Genomic DNA, 22,606 nt, shown 5'->3' with positions numbered 1-22,606 from the left:
AATACTGCTCCGGCATTAAGGAACCTAAAAGTAGGTTTTATGTATAGTTGTTTTTATCGCCAAACCTCCACAGTTGTTAAAACACCAATTTGTACATTATGCTACTGAGGAGCCTCCTTCCTACCCAGGTACCTCACTGAATTGTATTTACAAGGTCAATACTGTTGACTATTGCAAATGGTCTGTTCTGGACCCCACAAGGACGAGATCACAAAGCTACAGGATCTACATAAACCAAGCAGGCAGGCTCTGCTTTATATTGAAGGAATTGGTTCACATTTCTCTACCAGTTAAAGTTGATGGGCTTAATTGGCTTCTTCCAGCACATAAAAAATAATTAAAGATTATCTGCACATCTTCATAGCATAGGTGGAGGGCGGCCTCACCTGTTTGTGGTTTCTTCTTCCTGTGTACAGAGCCTCCTGGAACCAAAGATCAGGTGGGGCACAAGTCAGATTTGGTCGCAAGAAACAAGGAGGAAGATTGCCCTGGATGCTGGGTGTCCTGACTCTAGAAAGCCTCCAAGGATTCTCGCCTATGTGACAGTGTTTAAGAAAAAAACCTGAATGTCTTTCTATTCAAATTGACTTTTCATCCCTCCGTGATACTGCCTGGTCTATTCCCCTCCTCAAGCTACAGTGATCAAAAGTGTACTATAGCTACTGAAAAAGTCAGTATAAGTGTAACCACCATCTGACACCGGAGGCATTATAGTCTCTCTCTGTAGAAGGGGGCTGGGTCAGCCTTGAACTTTTTGCCTATCTTTCACAACAGTAAGAAATGGCTTCCAATACAGGCTAGTATTCTAGAAAGAATGAAAATGAGTAATTTGGATTGCCATTTTAATTGCACGATTAGATGGGTTTTGTAATTCTGCTTCCTGTGCTATGCTATTCAGGGGTACAGAGACAGAATTGTGAATCCTTTTTGATAACGGTCATATTAAACTCATTGACCTTTAAATTAGTCCAAATGAATAAATCTTATTGTGGAAATATCGCCCTCCCGACTATATTCAAGTGCATTTTAACATGCCCTTTAACCACTTAATGGACTTTTGTAATTTCTGGTCTGCCTCGCTGAAAGCATGGTTCGGAGTTTGGCTCCAATGAGAAAATGGAGACAACTATGAATTTAGCGTAATTTAAACAGTTTTCTGAGGTTTTGAAGCAACCAATTTAGAGACTTAGTTGCTTTTAATCTATAACCACTTCTGCTATTTAGATTGCTTTTAACACTGAATCTTAACACTTTAGTGATCTGCTGATGAAGAGAACACAGTGACACAAGTTTGTCTTGTATGAAATATGTGCAAGTTCTTTGGTGTGAATCTTTACGCATTTATATTTTTTCAGGTGGAATCACTCATGATACTTTCCAAAAGGAATTGATGTGCTTTGACCCGGACACAGACAAGTGGACTCAGAAGGCTCCCATGACGACGGTCCGAGGGCTGCACTGCATGTGTACTGTTGGGGATAAGCTGTATGTCATCGGCGGAAATCATTTTAGAGGGACAAGTGATTATGATGACGTACTAAGCTGTGAATTTTATTCACCATCTATCGACCAGTGGACTCCGATAGCTGCCATGTTACGTGGACAAAGTGACGTTGGTGTGGCTGTTTTTGAAAATAAAATCTATGTCGTTGGCGGATATTCTTGGAATAACCGTTGTATGGTGGAAATTGTTCAGAAATATGATCCGGAAAAAGATGAATGGCACAAAGTATTTGACCTCCCAGAATCCCTTGGTGGCATCCGAGCGTGCACTCTTACAGTTTTCCCACCAGAGGACAATACAGGGTCCCCATGTAGAGAATCGCCTCTTTCAGCACCCTAGACATCTTTTCTCTTAAGATGCTTTAATAATATTTTTGCACTGCATCATGGACTCGGTTTTCTTCAGTACTTTGTTAGGCGTTGCCTACAATAATTGGTACAATTCGCATACATGAAACTCAATGGCTACTTTTGCAGTTTAACCTAAAATGTTTGCGAAGAGAGTCAATAAACTATAAAAATGGGTTCAGTTGAGCCACGTGTTTAGTAGTTTAAGGAAGGTCGTCATTTTGAAATGTTTAAATTAGGTACGCTTTAAGATTGTATGTTGGTTCAAGTACCTTATATGATGAGTTAGCCCAATAATTCAAACCACAGAAGGAATGTAGCAGATCTATGACGTTGTTAATGATATTTTTGGGGCACTTTTGCTTCGAAGTCTTCTTTTTCCTGTGTCACAGCAAATGGTTAAGGCCAGCAATGAAATGAGACCACGTAGGGCATCAAGGGGAATCAGCTACCTCCCTTTTCCTCGCAGCACGTCTGACATATCACTTAATGTTATAATTGTGTGCAATTTTGAAGCATAAGTAGATGCTTAGGTGACAACGGAAATACAAGATGCCTAAAAAGATCAATTAATGGAAATCCCTTTTACAAAGCGCCAGTTTAGGTTCCACGCGTTTTTTTTAAAAACCTGCTTCACCTAATGTATTAGTCGCGGAATTGATTTGAAATTACATGCTAAGATTTGAACTGCAATTTGAATGGGAGAAAATATTTTTCGTTCTTTTTTTCTGCTGTCGTGGAAGCACAAATTATAAGACAATTCAGTGTATATGGAGGATGACCTTTTCTACAGCTACAGTAATTCAATTAGCTAAGGGCTAGAAAGTTTAAAAAATATATATCATTTCTAAACTGACCAAATTGATCGAAGGATTGAATTTATTCTCCCTTGACCTTTGAAATAACTTCCATACCATGTACAGTCTCAGTTAAATAAGGTTATTTAGCACAACCTGCAGCTTCAGCGGGAGGGCTGCTTTTGCTCAGTGAACTTGAACTACTGTTTTTCCTTCTTTCTTTTGTTCAATAAAACTTTTAACTGCAATTATTCAGTCGTGAGATACTTCATTAATGCACTTTTTATATTCTGCAGCATCACCGTTGCCTAGATACATGTTCTCTGTATCGAAGTGGGAAGCAGCATTTGCTAAGAAACGAGTGCATAAACGAGCCTGAATTGGTTATCTGACCTACATTCGAGAAACGTGTTTTTGTCATCTTATTCCAACGCCATTTTCCGAAATATGCATTTCAGCTTGGATTGGCAGCTAACTGAAACTCAACCCTATAAAATGATGCTTCTGCTAAAATGCAGAAGCGTTGTTCTGCTTTCTTTAAATACTTTTACAAGAAGGAATCAAATGCTTGTTAAAATGGCTCTACGTCTGTAATTCACGGTAACATTTTAGTTCAAAGACAAACTTTGTTTCAACACCATCTCTTTTGTGCATAGCGTCGAGGCTTACTTGATGCTTCATTGGAGAGTCTGGTGTTTGCAAACCGCGAGCTGCTTGACATGCACATGTTTTAACCTTCCTCAGTGGTTACAATTAAGAAGATGACTCCTAGTATATAGAACAAGTTGTTTGTGCTTATGTATGATTGCGTTTCTTTTACGCTCAGTAAATATCGGATAAGGTAGCCTATAACATGCATTGTAAAAAATACAGCAAATTGAACTGGTTCACATAGAGGAACGAGACCGAAGGCCGAGTACCTTCACAATGTCCCCAAACTCTTGACCTGCATTTCCCTTTAGAGTAAGGCAAGTTCTTCTTTAGAACCTATGACCATGATGTCAGGCACAGATTGCTGGAGTGGAATTAGTCCACTGAGCTACCAACCCTCCATTACCTTCTAGGTCTCTTGCTCCTTCCTTTGTATACCGATATGTAGACTACATAGAATCGTCTGTACTGTGAACAGAAACGTTTTTAGGTGGTGTGATGGTGGACAGAAGATAACCGACTGGAACAGTGGCAACATATGTTTGGTTCAGCACTAAAAACAACATGGAAATGTGGAAAATGAATATTTTTTGCAGGTATATAGAGTTGTGAGAAAGGCACAGCACAGGTAATTTAAGTGGCATGTGTATATAAACGTCAACAAGGACATAAGGCATTCTCCCATTTAGCTAACATCTACTAATCATGTCAAATAATTTTTCCTACAGAAATGAAAAGAGGGCCTGGGGTTTAAGCGAGACAGGAGCGTGGGACAGCCTGAGCAGGATTAGTTTAAGCTTTCCTTGGCATGAAGAAAAGGAGGTGCTCTTACAGCAATGAAATTGAACTTCAAACTTGGGTGTGCAGCTGCAAAATAATTGGTTACGGGTGTAATTATCATTTAAGAAATTTTTCTGAGGTGTTCGTACTGCCTAGCTGCTGACATGTTCAGTTTTTGGCCAGATAGAGTGGTCCGTGTGAGAGCTCATGAAGAAGGCTGCAAGTTTAAAACTCAATCTATCTTCAAAAAGTAGGCAGCTCATTAAGCGAGATATATGACTGATATATTCAGTTTTTGGATGGATTCAAGCTAATATTTAGTTGCTTCCCTGACATGTTTATTCATGTTACAGATGTTTGCATTTCTGTTGTTCCTATCCAAATATATTCACACACCTTTTAAGTATTCCTTCACTAATATTACCTTTTACTTAAATGCCTGCATTTGTTACATATTTCTAAAATTGATTTATTTGTTTCTACCTCGCACACTTCTCTTTACAGTCACCTACTTTTCTGAGAATGTTTCTCATTTATTGCCCTCTAAGCCTGGAGTGTTTGCTCACAAGTATCTTCAGTTGCTCCTTAAATGTTCTTACCTATATTAGATACTGGTATCTATAAGTGTATATACAGTTAGAACGCACCATTAAGCCTGAAACAACTGTATTTTGGTATTTTTGTTCGAATATTTATTGTAGCTTGAAACACAATTTTGGACCTTTTTTTGCCAAGATACCTTTTCTTAACCTCCAACTTAACTTTGCCAATCGTCTTTCCTACTACAATGTTGAATAGCCAAAGGCACAGTTCCTACAACGTTATTTATCTTCTGAATCTTTCTTAAAATTCAGAAAATAATTTTGAACACAAACTTATGAAAGGACACCCTAAGCATTCATCATGAATTAATAATATAAAGTGAGCAATTACTAGCCTTAGGAAAGACTGACGTCATGTTCATTTTTAATGTGTCTGGGTTAAACGCTTTACTGAACCAATGACCTTCCCACACATGACTTAGATTCCTATGGTGAGAAACTTTAAACTGTTTTCTTTTTCTCTCATTCAAAGTGAACCTCTTGATTGCCGCCTTTAACTGTGCAATACCATGATTCACGCCTCTGTGATAATCTGGAAAACTTAGAATTTCACTTTCTAGCACTAATATTTCCTAAACAAAAAGGGTTTTCTTTGTGGGAAGATGAACCTCATTCTTCTAGGTTTGTGCGTGTAAAACATGGTGTTCCAGCTCCATTACTGTTTTGAAAACACATTTACTCCTCGATTTTGATGAAGAATCAGTTGCACTTGATATTCTGCTCTGGAAGCTGCTTTTCACATTCTGGTGGCTAGCAGCGCATTGTGGTTTAACAACTCAGCTATTATATAGAGAGTTATAGAAACCAACCATTCAATCAACCCTTATGCAGCAGGATGAATCAAGAATGGTTTTTCCCTAAAATGGCCCCTCGTGTTGAAATGGCCTCTAGCCAACAGACTATAGTGGCAGTGTATTTAAAGTAAGCTTCAATCATGCCTTTTGTATTTAAAAAAAGTATTATCCATATTTAGACCGGTCTCTAATTTTTTGTATTCTGTTGATCAACAAGATTCTGGAAAAGGAAATTACAATTAAACTTCAGTTATCAACTGGAAACTGTTGACCTCCTATACAACCTCTATTTGGGCAGAAAGAAGGATACATTTGGTACTAGTAAATATCTGTGAAGACATCCTCTATTCCATTGACGCAAACCAACCAGCAGCACCGATCCTTCTTTGTAGGCTGACTACAGCTTTCTGGTTCAGTGTTAGACTGTATCAAAGCATTCCACAACAGTATAGTCTGGTAAATCCATCTCGAAATTTGTCTGATGCACGTTCGTTGAAAAGCTCATCCCCATCACTTTTGTTATGTTTAGAGCATAGGAGTCATCTGGCTCCAATTGTTTTCTTACCAATGCCAGTTCCTATTAAATGCTTATGACTCCCACATTTTACTGTGACTACAAAGCAATTCAATGGACCAAACCAACTTTTCCCTCTGCTTGAAATACACAGTCTAGCGGATGAGGAGCATCTTCCTTTGTCTGAATGGTAGATAGAACAAATGTCCTCATCTTCATTAACTGGCCTAAACCAAACCTAACCCTGCCTCTCATTTGGCAGTGGATTTGTGGCAACCCTTATTCCCAAGGTCAAATTCTAAGATCCTTGGAATCCTTCCTGCTAAAGTCAAAATCTGACACTTTTTGATATCATTTTCGATAAAGAAATGTCCTTCCAACCTGAGATAAATTCTGTAGTAAAAACAAATCCAAATTCCATACATCAGTGTTCAGAAAAAATCTCCACCTCCTTGAATTAACAAAATCCAAATCCTATCCATATAGGAGTACTGCAATCGTATCTATGCTGGTCTACAAAATTCTCAACTCATAATTGCAGAGGATGCAACATCAAGCAGCGAGTATCTATTTGCCTCAGAAAATGTGAACCTTAATCATTGGCCATGCGGACTGGCTTATTGCTTGCTGTACAACAGAGCATCATATTCAAGGGTTTTATGCATCATATGTAAGGCACATCCTAAAAAAGGACAGAACTAACTGCAATCTCTGGCCTCGCTGTACCAACCTACGTGATCTTAGATCAACCAGTGTAACACAACTGTTTTAGCAGATATCCAAAAGATCTTGTTTATGACATGATCTAGATTCCATCTTTTGAAAGCAAAGAAACTACCCTCAATTCCAGAAAAATCTCAAAACCTTTTTGTAAAGAAAGAACTTAAATTTACCATAAATCTGGATTAGTCCTAGGAAAAGACCGAAGTTTACCTCCATCCATCACTGGACTCCTAAACCTCATAGTTTGATAGTACTGGAACATTTGAGTTCTCTCCATTTCTCTTCTTTTCAGTAGTATATATCAGTGCTTAATTTGAGACTCTGATTGCCAGTCGGACCCACCAGCACTCATTTTTTGGGACCAGCACTTATTTTTCCTCATCATACATTGGCCGAGAGCAATGGAAGGAAAACGCACAGAGGGGAAAGGAGGCAGCGAAAGGCGGTAAAAGTGGCAACAGGGGAATGCAAGACCTGGCAAGAGTGAGATAAAAGGACGAGGTTTGTCTTGTAGAGGGTTAAAAATGCTGGTAAATTCAAGACTACATTTTCAGAGTGCCTACATTTAATAGCGCCTGCTGCGAGCTTTGGAGCAGCGCTTTTGGCACAGACACTCATTATTTTACAAATGAAGCTCTAGTATATATTACGTCTTAGTTTTATTCTATGTCCTCTCTCACTGGATACTCTTCCTTGCATTTGTCAAGTGCTTTCAAGTGGCCCGCAGGTCATATGTGAATGCTTATAAAACCCTTTAAATAATTTAGAGTAAGTGGGATTGTTTTTCAACGACGATTTCTAACTGCCATCAGATGTATAATATAAACAAAGCTCCATTTCTCTATGATTTCGCTTGAAACCTGGAGCTGAAAATCTCTATGTAATAGACAGCTACTCTTGTTCAATTTTGTTTTGTTTACGCCTCCCAAACTGTCTTTTCCTGCTCTGCTGATTCCATGGAACAGCTGCAGAAGGGTGAAATAATTATGAAGGCGCCATGCACACCTTAGTCTCACCTCCATCAGCCCAAATTTTCAGAACTGCACTACAAAATAGTATATACCTGCTACCCTCATATTTACCCACACACACTACCTTCTGGTCATTGACCCATTTCCTGCTCAAACATTAACCTGTCCTCTTGCTGGCATATGCTAGAGGGTCCTCTACTCGCCTCAATCCATAAATATATACTGGCTATCCTGCCGTTCTGTCCCACCAATGATCACCCCATTCCACGTACCAATGTGTAAAAAAATAAATTCCTCTGATCTGGCATTCTCCCTTACAACCCACTGCTATTATTCAACCAGCCACAAACTGAAACCATGCTCGAAGTGTGAGAGTGGTTAACTGGAGTCATGGTGACAGTAGCTCTTTGATAACCAGTCCCAATATAAATTCGATTCCCTGTCAGTATATTTCTGCACAGACAGGTGGCTCAAACGAGCTGCATTGATTAACAGCACAAGAGCACTAGCGTTACCGGAACCATTATGAACAGAATAAATGCGTTCTTGTAACATGCAGTATGCTGCAGTAATTTTCTGTGCGATAGATAAAGGCTACAATATTAACTACTCCCATAAAATAGAATTCTGAGGCAGGTATACCATATCTGCTGAAATAATCTAGCTCCCTCACATCCATTATTGGAATGCCAAACACATTTCGGCTTCAGGTTAATTCTTTAGGTTATTGCTCCTGCTCTATGAATGTCTTTGTTATTGTTCCTTTATTCTGGGTACTTCGCGTTGAGGGAGTTAATTTAGCTCACTAGTACTCACAGGTATTTTACCAGGGGCCACAAATTTGGTCTGTGATGTTACCAAGGGCTGCATTAGGTAAGGTGGGTGTAAGGGAAGCTAGGCGTATACATCTAGTGTCTGAATTCCACAATGTGAAAACAAAAACTTGGGATTAATCCCGACTTCTCTGCTTAACCAAATGTGTGAGCCTTGATAATTATTTTGTTTCACTTTCCCTCCTTTTTCTTGATTAGTACATAAGGACCACAAAATACATGACTTCAGGATATGAGCTGTACAAAGCCCTTTCCAGTGTTTGATTTAATAACTATATGTTGTTCATGTATAATAGAAATTACAGCCCCCAAAAGGAGCACATGAGAACTAACTTGATCTTCTATAAACTACTGGCATTGTTATCGGGGTGTAGGGAAGAATGAATGTTTCTCAGTACATGTTTGAAAACTATCACTTTAAAAAAAAAAATATTCTCAATGCACTAATAATCTGATGTACTGAGGTGAAACAGTTCTGCATGTTAATGAATTATTAACAGACTTTATCAAACTTTTACTGCAAGATGTTTTTATAAATTATGGTGTTCCTAAAGATAAGTGGTTTAGGACACCCTAGTTACTTCCTTTCTTTAATTTCAATTAACCTTTAAATGCTTGCCGGTTTATTTAACATATTTTTTGGTCTCGCCTAGCATTGCAGCGCATGCGCTGCTCGCTTTGCAAGGCTTGCAGAATACACTATAGCATCAAAGCTTTGTAGAAGCTCCGCCCACTCTTCAGGTCCAGAATGCTGCCTTCCGATTGGTTCTATATACTCAAAACAGCGGTTCCAGTGGGATAATACATATACTTTTTAGTAAATACACGACGTAATAGCAATAGCAGCTTAAGGTTACGGGGACGCTAGAGAGAGAAGTTAAGCTCACAACTCCAGGATTCATATCCAAATTGAATTTGTATTATTTACAAGGAAGGATTAAATGACATATAAACTGTACATGAGGTATCCAAAAAAAACAGTGGAGTGTGTCCCAAGTGTATTCAAAGAACCAAGGAAACAGTTGAGTGACATAAAGTGAGTAATATTTACAGAGTTTCAAGGGAATATATATTCAATAATAATGAAACAATGTTACAGCGACACTATCTATTCATAGGTGCTGTGTGCGTGGTTTGCTTTCACAAAGCGTCAACGGCGTTTCGACCCGACTCAGAATAAGAGGTCTCGTCGGGACCAACAAAATGAGGGACATCTGAAAGATGTAAGCAAAGTGTCAATGGGATGACGGAACTAGTTGCTAGGTCGCGACTGTAAGGACAACTAGAGGAGGACAAATACCTGCGATGTATGAAGGCTCATATAAAGGAGAGGTGGCGATAACCATGTGCGTGAAATGAGTAAAAATATACTCGCAGTAAACCTGGCCGGGTTCTGAGGCACAATGTGGAAAAAGGGAAATGGAATGAGGAGGGGAAGACATGAGGATCCAGACCAAAAAATGAAAAGGTGAGATAGTGGTAGTACTCACCACTGTGGGCGCTGTGTATGCAGATTTTTACAGCAACATTTTTTCTAGCTGAAAAGAATAAAAAGTTACCTTAAGAAACTGTAGCGCGTGTTGCTGCGCAGTAGAAGCCTCTTTCCATTGGCTACCTGGTCACCTTTTAGTTGCCGATTGCTGTATTTAGGTGTTTGTTCTACTTGTACTAATGAGAGAAACCATTTACCCAGGCAGTCCTAAAGTGTAAAAATAACACAATAATACTGTGCATTTTCTTGCTGCAGAATTTGTTCAACAAAATTTGTTTCTCCCCTCTCCCCTACAGCAGAATTCCAGTGGCCCTGGTTATAGTCCCAGCTTCCCCTCTTTGTGTGATTCTGGGCAAATCAATTCATTTCTCTCGTATTCCTTCACTTTAAATTCCACAAAAGGTGCATCCCTTCTTTTAAAGGCATGTACACCTTAGGCAGTGGTTGCATTCTAGCAGTATGTGCCTCAGACGACTGTGTGGGCAATGCCTCCTTCAAGATCCGTTCTAGGGCAGATGAGCTGCGATGCCACACAGAACTAATCTGCATCTTCCTTCCTTACATCACAGATGAAGTTAATCTGCCCATCAGTTGATTTCTGACCTTTCATCAAACACTTATGTCACTTTCCGAAAGGGTGCTAACAGACTTGTATTATTCTTGGGTTTTGCTCATTGTTGTAAAAAGGCTCCTCCAGTAGAAGATTTTTTTTTGTTTGTTTTAGCTTGATGTAGCGCAAACTCAACCTGAAGGTATCAGAGGTCTTTAATTGAGCACCAGTGCGTTACAGACGGCCACATTCATTTTGTTAGACACATGAGGATTTTGTGATTTACCCAGAATCACAGGACGTTGAGCGTCCCTGCCGAGACTGGAACCGGGTTCCCTGGCTTCGAGCTTGATCACTCTAGCTGTTAGGCCACATTCTACGCGGTTCCTCTGCCTTGAAGCTGACCATGTGAAGACCAGTAGAACTATGAAGACACATCTGTTCAGGCTAAAATTATGAACTTGCCTACATTTTCTCTGCATCTCTGTCATGCCTTTTCTTTGCTTCTCTTCCTCTGAATCAGCCATCTGGCAAACCCACACATCTTACAAACGAACTCTAGTAATATTTTTCTTTTGATTGGAGGGTATTGGGTAAAAATCGGTATATCTCTTCTGGTAAAGCTTGTATTCTTAATTCTCTTTATTTCATACCGACCCCATGATCCTTGATGTGACCCTACTGCTCCGCACCAATCAAGAATCTATCCTGCTGGTGTTAGTTTAAGGAACAGAGTGAGAAATACACAGAATCAATAGTGTCTGAGACCGTGGAACAACTGTGCATGCGCCTTTGGCCTGAAAATTGCTTCAAACGTTAGGGGCCACATTATGATGTCTGGTAGATCGCTACCAATAGTCCGTCAGTGGTAGTCCGTCCGACATCTGAGACAGTAGATGTTTCAGCACCCAGGCTAATGTGCTGCATAGCTAAATACATATAAGGTCCCAAAGGCAATACCGGTTGCAGTGCAAATGCTTGTTTATGTTGGTGCTGAGTCACGTAAACATTAACCAAGCGCTGCTCTTGGCCAGTGGGCCGCATGCGGCACCCGGTTCATACTTTGATTATCACTGCTTTAGCCAATATTTTGTTTAATGCCCTCTGTCCTTGATATTTACACAAAACTCAAGCCTAGACTTCAGTGTTTGCCCAAGCACTATTTCAATACAAAAGGAACAAATATTGGACAGAATGCTGAACAATGCAAACTTTCACTCTCAGTCACAAAGATCTGGATTTAATCCACTGTTCTTTTGCTCACCACGCCACCCCAGTTTGGACTCAGCCATATGCAAATTCGTCTTGACCCTGTTTCTTATGGGAACAGTCCAGCCTGACCTGCCAAGCCAGGTCCTCCCTGGACCGGAAACCAGCATCCTGGGACCAATTATAGGGCATCAGCCAGGCTAGCTTGATTCCAGTGGTGGAGTGAGCACGGGACCCACGTCTGGGCATACCCTTCCCACTAAGGGCGACAAATGCGAAAGAAACAAATGATGGACGTAATGCTGAATAATGCAAACCTTCACACCCAGGCACAAAGATCTGGGTTTAATCCATTGCTCTTTTGCTTACCATGCCACCCCAGTTTGGACCCAGCAATATGAAAATCAGTCTTGACCCTGTTCTTATGGAAACAGTCCAGCCCAAACTGCCACTCCCTGTACCCGAAACGAGCATCCTGGGACCAGTTTTGGGGCATCACCCCTCATCAGCCAGGCTAGCTTGATTCCATTGGCGCTGTGAACACTGGGCCCACATCTGGGCATACCCTTCCCTCTGGTGAGGACCAGGCCTGGCAGTTCCGGCTGGACTGTTCCTAAGGGGAACTGGGTCAAGACTGATATGCATATGGCTGAGCCTAAACTGGAATGGTTGGGGAGCAAATGAACAATGGATCTAGGCCCAGATCTCTGCACTGGGGTGAATGTATTACATTGTTCTGCATTCTGTCCATCAATTGTTCTTTTTGCAAGCACTATTTTAGGCATGAGAGCCCTTTGTATATTGAGTAGAGGACAGTTTGTTCCTCTGAATGTACTGTTATAACCTATATGCTTGTAAATTCTTTAAGTGTCAATTTCTTCATTGAGGATTTGAGAGCTGGTGGAAATCGAAGCCAGTGTTTTCTTCATTGAAGACCACTCCATTGCTGTAGTATGTCCGATCAACTACTAACCTACACCTTGATTTTTCCCTGCTCCTTAAATGTAGGTATCCAATGAGCTCCATTTGATCCAGCATAGCTGTCAAGTTCTAGCATTGGAATAACTATGTGCCTAGTTAATAACCATTGCATAACATCACAATAAAATTAATCTTGGAACAATAAAAAAAAAATAAGAAATTTGTTAAAATACAAAAATTTAAATAATTTGATGACTATTAATTGCCTTTGGGCATCCGTCACACTATACAAATATTAATTGAATCAGATAATATATCATGATATCTCAGTGATTGTCAGAAAAGGGGTGCAAATCTTCACATTTAAAGTGCCTAATTTGTTGTAAGGAGTTTTGTTTATATATGCACTTGTGTCAACCCATTGTACAATGCACATTCTCGTGCCCAATGTAGAATTTTGAAATTATTTAAAGCAAGTTCTTCCAGAGAACATTGGCAATCAAGTCTCACTTCAACCTGGTCCATGAATTTCACGAAGTGGGCAGTATGTAGAAAAAGGTAGGGCTAGGACCTTTCTCAAGATTTGCCCGGCGCTAACCGCCCTTGTACCATTCAAATTACCAAGCAATGAGGCAGGCGCCGGAGACCAGAAGGCAGGAAACAGAAGTTTATTCCGACGGAGCAGAACACATCAGATCAGACAACAAGGTATCGTCTCGAGGTGCTCTAACAGCCTCTCGGAGGCCTGGCCTCTTATACACTGGTTTATGGCATGTGACCTTCCTTTATTACAATCACAACTTTGTAAGGCAAGAAGAGAAAACATCCCCGTAATCCTCGTGTTAATCCCACCCCCATATACCTTCACAATGGAGGTCCTCAACCTGCTGATAAGAGAGAGGGTCATCACGCAGCTGAGTGTTTCGTCGAGTCTTAGGATGTGTGCGCCTGATCATGTCACAGGAAGTGGGGAGGCCTGGATCAATAGAGGGTCCTTTGAAGGAGAGCGACCTCATACAATAAGGGCAGTAAATGATATCTCTCGGCTTTAGGCAATGGCCTCGGACCTGTGTGGACAGTCGGACACGGGGTGAGGGGCCATCAATGGAGTGGTATTCATGCTGCGTGGACAATCCAGTGCAGAGGGGTGGTTTATCAACAGAGGGGCATTCATGGGAGGAGAGGAGGTGTTGGTCAGGCGCTGGCGTGACTCCCAAGGACAGGGTCATGCAGAAGGGTCATGCTCATAAGGAGGAGGGAGGGGGGAGCCAGGGTGCGCGGAGGATGCTTGCTGGGTCAGAGGGGCGCGCTGGCGATCGGTCGTGGACAGGGAGACCATGATATCTAAAATGGCTGCCGTGCACGTAGTTCATAGGTGACAAGCTGGCGCAGATGATGTTCAGATTGCAAACTAAAATTCCACAGTCCTCCCTTTTAACATGTCTCGCCAACTTGTCAGTTCGGATTTATCCCCATAAGGTCACGTATTTCTACTTCATAGAGGGGGCTCATGTGCTCATTTCGGAAGTCCAAAGTCTTTGGGCACATACAGCTAGAAACAAGGCCGAGCAAAGGTGGCAGACATTGGATACCTAAGCAACACCCACATAATATCACAACAGGTACCAGTACGAAGGAAGACAACTTCCAACCCCAATTTTTCAAAGTGTCCCAAAACCAGTTCCCAAGCGACCATCCTTCCTGCTCTTGGTGAACCTCTGAGGACAGTCTGTGGAGGTGTTCAATGGCTTTGTAGACTGAAGGCGAGTTGTCAGGCACGTAGGTGCAGCAGCTGGATCCGATGATGCGGCATGCTCCTCCTCGGTCGGCTAGGACCACGTCTAGGACGAGTCGATTTTGAAGGGTCACAAGGCGGACCGCCTGAAGTTCCGCAGTGTTGTTGGCGAGGATGCCAGCCGTGATGTTGATCGTTGTTTCTACGGCCTGGGTCAGGTGTCGGATAGCACGGCTGTTTGCCATTGGACCCCACAGAGGAACAAGTCCCTTTGCTGCATCCAGGAACTGTGCTCCGGTGGAGTCGACTTGTCCAAGGTCGTCTGCACGCCTCTGCCGGTGATGGTTGGCAGGGGCTACATATGTGGGTGGAAGAACGAAGGCAATATAACAGGTGCCCTTCCAACCTCTCGGGAGCCAGGTGTAAGCCTTGGTGCCACACACAAAGTACATGTTTGGAGAAGCAACAAACGAAGGGGGTTCAGCTGAGTCCAATGTTCTGGTGATTCGGCAGGCGCTGTAACCCACCAGTTGCGTTCCCTGGCCTTCGAGACATACGAGACCTGTGACGTTGATGACAGACAGGGCCACAGTTAGAGTGGCGGTAGTTTGTTTTTGCAGATGAGTGAAGGTGGTCCTGGCTGGATTGTGGAGCACCTGTACTTCGACTCGTTCTTTGGCTGGAATGTCTTTGATGAAGGTAGCGCCCGCGAGCGCAGGACACAGGGCAGCTGGGGTCTTTCCTGTTTTGTTCAGCCAAAACCCAGAGTAGAAGTGTGACACTGTCCGGCTGGAGGTGGCGTTGTCCCTGTGGCTTTCTTGCATGAGGATCAACCAGGCGAGGCAAGAGCCGTGAACTGAGAAGGGTGAAGGGATGAAGGGGATGGAGTGTCCAGTGGCATGCGGGAGCAACCCGCAGATCCAACAGTTCGTAGCATTTGCAGCAAGGTTGTGTTGGTGCAACAGTTGCACGAAGGAATTGTTCCAGAATTCCTTGCGCCTTTCTCGGAGCTGAGGCGACAGAGAGATTAGGTGATGCTCTTTCAGGGGTGTTGGCTGTGCAGTAGGTAGCAATGTCTCATGAGCCGGTGTGCTTTCCTCCAGAATCCAGAAGGAGGTCAGGAGGAGGAGGCAGAAGAGGAAGACAATGAAGAGTGCAATAGTCTTTGATTTGTGTAGGTTGTCAGTCTTTGGATTTCTATACTGGGTATTTCCTGTTGCTTCCATCATCTTCTTATCTGGCGCTTCCATCATCTTCTTATCTGGCGCTTCCATCACCTTCAAGGGGCTCGGTAGTGGGCAGAACCACAGACTTCGTTTAGCTTCTCTCCCGGTGACCCTTAGTTGTGTGTAGGTCACCGTTCTGAGATTTAACTTAGTCCGTGGCCTACTTAGCCGAAGCTCCCTCCTTTCGACGCAGGAAATACCCTTCCCTGGATGGCACAGTAGGATCAGAGAATTTTGCAAGTTCGAGTGCCTCAGTATCTGGATAACAGTCCAATATCGGTCGGTCTTTGCTCAGGAGCTCTTCTTGGGTGCTGACGTTTTCTGTCGTGGCCAGGTTTGCAGAGACCTTCCGGCAATGATGCGCGTGCAGCCAGTGCTTCTTCCCCTCCACTCGGAGTGCCGTTCGGGTGGTGATCAGCACTTGCCAGGGGCCCGTCCACCGAGGTTCCAGACTCTTGGTTCGCTGGAAATTTCGTATCAATACGAAATCTCCCGGTTGGATGTCGTGACCGGGGCCCCTGGAAGCATCGGGGATGGCCTGCTGCACCTGTTGATGAATGACAGACAACGTTTTAGTTAATTTGCACAAATAATCAGATAGTAGGACGTCTGGGACGTCATGAATGGAGGTCGGTTTGGGAGCAGTCCAGAGATTCATTGGCCGCCCGAACACGACCTCGTAGGGGGTCAAATGGTGCTTGGTGGGAGTGGAGCGCATTGATAACAAAGCCAGTGGGAGGGCATCCGGCCAGTTAAGTCCAGTGGTGGCCACTATTTTTGCCAGTTTCAGCTTCAGTGTGGCATTATGGCGTTCCACTAGACCAGCGGATTGGGGGTGGAAGACCGCATGGAATCGTTGCTTCACCCCCAGCCCCTTCAGGATTAGTTGGATAACCTCAGCTATGAAGTGGGGGCCGTTGTCGCTCCATAAAATTCGGCAAAGGCCATAGCGAGGGAAGAATTCCTTCAGTAGTACTTTGGCAGTAGTCATGGCAGTGTTGTCGCGGGTTGGATAGGCTTCTACCCATTTGCTGAAGGCACATACGATGACTAGTACATACTTCAGGTTTTGGCATCTCTCTAGTTGGATGTAATCCATCTGAAGGACCTCAAAGGGGTGATTGGGGGTCCCAAACCCTCCCCGGGGCACTACAGTTCCTTTCCCGGGGTTGTGTTGCAGGCAGATAAGGCACTGCTGAACTAGACGTCTGGCTGAGTCAGGGATTTTGTCGTTGTGCCAGACTTTGGAAATGAGTTCGATCATGGGTGCAGATCCTATGTGTGCGGGGGAGTGAGCCATGGTCAGTATGGGAATCAGATATGAGTCGGGCAGCATCCATTTGCTTGCATCCTTCGTTCGCCAACAGCCTTCCTCATCCTTCAAACCCACCCTTGCCCACTTAGCTAGCTCGTGAGTGGTGCTGGCCGACTGTATGTCTCGGATCATTACTCTTGTGTCACTCCATGTTTCTGCTTGTGACCTGGTCACGTACATGCGTGTCACCGTCCTATTCTCGGCTGTGGTTCGTGCAGTGATGTCGGCCAATGCATTCCCTTGTCCAACTAAGTCTGTCACCCTTTTGTGTGCCTGACATTTGATCACCGCTAATCGTTTGGGGAGGAGGACTGCTTCAATCAGAGCGGAGACTAGATCTCCGTGGAGGATCGGGGTGCCGTGGGACGTCAGGAATCCCCTCTCTCTCCACAGGAGCCCAAAATGGTGGACCACTCCGAAGGCATACTGGCTGTCCGTATATACGTTCGTGGTGGTCCCTGCGGCTATGATGCATGCTCGAGTGAGGGCTATCAGCTCTGCTGCTTGGGCAGATCGTTGTGTGATGCAGGCTGTCTCAACTACTGTTCGGGCTGTCGTTACTGCATAGGCAGCTGAAGTGGTGCCATCTGGGAGTTTGATGCAAGAGCCGTCTACCCATAGCTCTCCATCGGGGTCAGGGAAAGCAGTGTCTCGGAGGTCAACCCTACTCCTAGTTTGTTCGTCCGTGAGGGTCACACAGTCGTGGATGGGAGGAATGCCGGGGTCATCTTCAGGCAGGGGTAACAATGTGGCAGGATTCAAAGTCGTGCATCTCCTTAGTGTGATGTGGGGTGCAAGTAGCGTCAGTTCATACCCTGTCAGTCGTGCGCTAGTCAGGTGCTGGGTTTTGGTCTGGTTCAAGAGGGTGTCAACTGCATGGGGTACTAGCACTGTGAGAGTGTTGGAAAGTACAATTCCCTCGCTCTGACGAATAGAGACAGCAGCGGCGGCTACTGCTCGAAGGCAGGCAGGCAAAGCTCTGGCTACAGGATCAAGAGTGGCGGAGAAGTAGGCACAAGGGCGCTGCTTAGGACCAATTGATTGAGTTAGGACAGACAATGCGCATCCCTCCCTTTCGTGGGTGAAGAGGGAGAAGGGTTTGGAGTAATCCGGCGTTCCGAGGACGGGAGCTGAGCAGAGTGCATCCCGTAATTCCTTAAAGGAGGCTTGACACTCAGTGGTCCAAGGAAGCGGGGAGGGGACATCTTTGGTCAATAAGGCAAGTAATGGTTTCACAATGAGACTGTAGTTAGGCAACCACTGTCTGCAAAAAGAGGTTAGGCCAACCAAAGAGCGGACCTGCTTTTGCGTTTTCGGGATGGGGGTATCTAGGATGGTTTGGATTCGGTCGGGTGTAAGTTTCCTCCCTTCTTTGGACAGAAGATGGCCTAGGTAAGTCACCTGTGGCTGACAGAACTGTAACTTCTTTTTGGAGACTTTATGGCCGTTCTCTGCAAGAAAGTGTAGGAGTTGGACGGTGGCTGTCGTTGCGAGCGGGGTGGTGTCGGCCGCCAAAAGGATATCATCAACATATTGGATCAACACCACTCCTTCTGGAAGCTGGAAGGCATCCAGCTGTCTTTTGAGGGCCTGGCTGTAAATGCTGGGACTTTCAGTGTACCCCTGGGGAGCTCTACAGAATCGGTACGAGCGGGATTTTAGAGTGAAGCCGAAGAGGTAACGGCTGTCTGGATGGATGGGGATAGAGAAAAACGCGTTCTTAAGGTCGATAACAGTAAAGGTGGTGGCAGTGGACGGGATGAGGGTCAGAATGGTGGTGATATCAGATACCACAGGATATTGGGGTACAACTACCTTGTTAATCTCTCGCAAGTCGATGATGAAGCGGTACGCTTTCTCATCTCCTTCACCTTGCTTCTTAACAATAGGTAGGATTGGGCTGTTGCAGACGTTGCTAACCACCTCTTCAACCACTCCTGCGTCTACCAGAGACTGAATGATCGCTACCAGTGCCTTCTCACCCTCTGGCGATATCCGATACTGCGGGAGTTTCGGGAGCATAGCGTCCTGTCGTACAGTTATGTGAATAGGATCAATCATCATTCGCCCCACATCAGTCATTTTTGGCCCACAGGTACGAAGGTAGGGTGTCAAGCAGGGATAGGTCAGCATCAGTTATAGAGCACATGTGTCGTGGGGGACGGGATCTGGGCATGTCTGGGTTGTCGTACAGGATGACTCGTATTCCATCTGGGGAACACCTAATGGTAGCTCGAAAATGCTTCAGTAAGTCAATGCCCATAATGGCGTCAGGGGAGTTGGAGGAGAGGAGAAATGTCGCGTCAGTAGTGTGGTTTTCTAGGTCAAAGGTAATAGGTACGGACAGGGGGTTAGTGGAGGGCGTCCCATCGAAACCTATCGACGTTATGTGTGAGCCAGACAAGGGTGCCCTTGGAATCAGTCGTTTTGATAACACACTACGTGTCGCCCCAGTGTCTACCAAGAATGGAGACTCTGTACCCAAGACCTTAGCGGTGACATAAGGACTTAGCTGGTCAACACAGAGCTCGACTGGATCCCTCCCTTGCCCCTGGCAGTCCTATGCAAAGTCGGGGGCATGTTCACCTTCAGATAGCTGATATTGGTTCTGTCGGGGACGGTCAAATGTGTTCAGTCTTCCTGATCTGTCATTATTGGTGTCGTTGGGGCTCCCTCGTCCCTGTATTCTATTCCTTGGACCACCCGCCACATCCCTGGACTCCCTATTTCTGTTCATTTCTATCAGAACTGGACACTGAAATTTCCAATGACCGAGCCCTTTGCAGAAGGCGCATTGGTCATTGCTAACGTCTCTACGTCCGGTGTGGGGTGCTGGGGTGTGATCTTTAGGAGGTAGATCTCTGGGGGTGGTTGATTGGTAGTTCCCCCTTTGGTGTTCCCGTCCTAGCGCTATACCCTGTATCTGGGCTATCATTACCCTTTCCTTCAAATCTTTCTTCTTTTTCTCGGACGCCCTATCATTCTCATTCTTTTGGTGCTCGTAATACTGAGCCATCTGAAGGATGGCTGCGGGTTTGGAGGCCCCCCAACTACTCTCACTCGTCTGTAGTTTTTGGGAGACCTCCTGTGTTAGTCCCTTTACGTAATTTTGCACAAACAGGTGCTGTCCGGTTGCGGTGGTCATGTCTTGGCCACTGTAGTCGGAGAACACGGTCTCGAATCGGGAGAAGTATTCTGACACATCCTCCTGGGGTTTCTGTCGACAGGCCGTGACTATCGACCAGTCGACTTTTCTTTCCGGGACCAGGGTTTTTAACTTCTGGACCAGTTTGTCTGGGAGTTCCAGTATGTCCTTCACCGGTTTACTCCCCGGCTCTCGCTGTCTATCTAGTTTACCGAGTTGGTCCCAGGTATGTCCAAACAGATCCGTGTGGTCGACCTTCCGGATTTGCTTCCACACATCAGCTGGCAGGCATAACCCAAAGAACAAGTCAATATCTGCTAAAGTCATTATTGTCGAACCCAAGGCTGTGCCTAATTCGGTATAAAATGCCGTCGGGTTCTTTCTTAAGTCGGGCAAGGTTTGCTTGAAGGTTAGGATGTCTTGTCGGTCCCATGGTTGGTAAACCCAATTGTACACAACCCTCCCCTTTGCATTTTCACTATTAACATCATCGCTCGTTCCTTGGCCCCGTGGCGGGATCCAGTAAGGAGCCGCTTCTCTGATAGGCATCATAGTATTGGCTACCTCTGCCGAGGTTGTTTCAGGGACCATAACCTTGGCTTCTGGTTTCTGTTCCGCGAGGTGGCGGAAGACCTCGAGCATTTGCATGAAGAGCTCCGTCGCCTCACGTTCAGTCCCATCTCCAACATCGATCTTCCTATACAGTGTTGTTAGTTTAGCGGGACCCTTACTCTGATACCTATCTTCATACGCGTTCAGGGTGTGGTAGCTGAACCGCAAAATAAAATGCCGTCTATGGCTGTCGGCATGTGAATTATATACGCTCATTGTGTATTCGTCGCTCTCCCTTCGTTCTACCAATGTCTTTGCTATTTCGTTGATCCCATCCCGCTCGTCTTTGCTTAACCTACTTAACCTGGCGGATGATTGTTTGCTAGCCTCGGGGTCGTCTAATGAAGTTGTTAATGTGGCTGATGTGGAGGTCGCAAGGGCCGGTGCACTAGCACTAGGGCCACTTTCACTCACACTCGGGGCTTGCAAGTTTTGTTGGCTGGGAGCATATGGAGGGGGCATGTAGATGATCGGTGGACCTAGCAGTAGCTCATCGTTTGCCCGTTGTTTGGAGGGTAGTTCAGGGTAGAGCGCAGAGGGGGTCCTAACAGGACATTGGCCTGTTGACCCTGATTCTTGGTTTTGTGTAGCTTCTTTTCTTTCTTTTATTTCTTCTTCTAGTTGCTTTGCGGCCAGATGGGCTGCCTTCCGTAATTCTTTCCCTATTCTTGCTTCTTCTCTTTTCTTTCGCTGTTCCGTTTCTTTGCGCCACATGCCGATACTGTCGAGCATAGTGGGCGTGGTCTTATTCTTCTGGAGCGCTATTTCTAATGTTTTTATTTTATTTTCACTAAAGGAACCTATCAGTGGCCACTGACTTTCAGGGTTCTTTTTCGTATATTTATGCCATAGTTTAGTGTAAGCTATAGCGACTAGTCCATACTTAGTGAACATGTCCTTATTAGGGGTGCCCTCCAGTGGAGCTGGATGGTTCATCTCTAATAAGCGGTCCGGGCTAAACAGGCTACCAACCAGTGGGGAGAAGATAGGCATGACGGTTTACACCGGGGACAAAAATCTGCACTACCTATCTTATCACGGCGGGCAAAGACTAGACAGAATATTTCTATTCTCCGTTGTTTGCCGGCGGTGAATACCTCAAACGAACCAATACCGAATAATCGGCCAATCAAACAATTCAGTGGGGAGAATAAGTGGGCACGAAAAGTTATCGCTACCCACTCTTTCTCTACCTGCAAAGAGAGACCTTGTTCTTCCCTGTTTGCAGACAAAGAATCTCCAGACAATAATCCACGAACGATAGTTCGGGAAACAGTGGGGGAGGAAAATAGGCACGACGGATTACAATAGGTACAAAAGTCCGCGTTACCTATCCTTCACTGTTTGCAAAGAGAGAGCCTGTTTGTTTTTCCCCGTTTGCAGACAGCGAATCTCCTGAGGTTTCAACAAAGCGTAATACTAGTATTATCCAAACAAACAATTTTCCTCAATTCGTCGTGTTTACACGACCTTACCCGGACCGCATGGACGGTTTCCTGTCCTCTGGATCCAGCGCCCGATCGTCCTCTCTCCTTCGTGATGTTCGCGGCACTCCTGATGGTTCCCAGTCAGGACCGTAGATCACTCGAGAGAGGTCTGTTCAGAACTAGTGAAGGTCGGATGATAGGCTGTCAGACGAGGGTCTATCGGACATGAGCTCTTCCCGATCGTTGCAGTCGTTCACTCTGTCATCGGGACCTCTCCCACTGGATCCACGTGTCGCTGATGGGCCCCACGCTTTGGGACGCCAATTTGTAGAAAAAGGTAGGGCTAGGACCTTTCTCAAGATTTGCCCGGCGCTAACCGCCCTTGTACCATTCAAATTACCAAGCAATGAGGCAGGCGCCGGAGACCAGAAGGCAGGAAACAGAAGTTTATTCCGACG

General features: G+C 44.7%; 1 protein-coding gene across 4 annotated transcripts in view; it reads left to right on the top strand.

Moving 5' to 3' along the window:
• The window catches only part of LOC147662656 (kelch-like protein 13), a 409,739-nt gene extending 406,843 nt beyond the window's left edge, over positions 1-2,896 (top strand). For all 4 annotated transcript variants that reach the window (XM_086951015.1, XM_086951014.1, XM_086951016.1 and 1 more), the window contains exon 7: positions 1,356-2,896. In XM_086951015.1, the coding sequence (XP_086807141.1) occupies positions 1,356-1,843 (488 nt within the window). In that variant the 3' untranslated portion in view covers positions 1,844-2,896. The remainder of the gene's footprint in view (positions 1-1,355) is intronic.
• Positions 2,897-22,606: the final 19,710 nt, after the last annotated feature.

This window comes from Lissotriton vulgaris, unplaced genomic scaffold (assembly GCF_964263255.1).
Source record: "Lissotriton vulgaris unplaced genomic scaffold, aLisVul1.2 SCAFFOLD_322, whole genome shotgun sequence".
NCBI classification, from domain to species: Eukaryota; Metazoa; Chordata; class Amphibia; order Caudata; family Salamandridae; genus Lissotriton; species Lissotriton vulgaris.
Note: the sequence above shows the minus strand (reverse complement) of the source record. Positions and strands in the feature narration are given on the sequence as shown.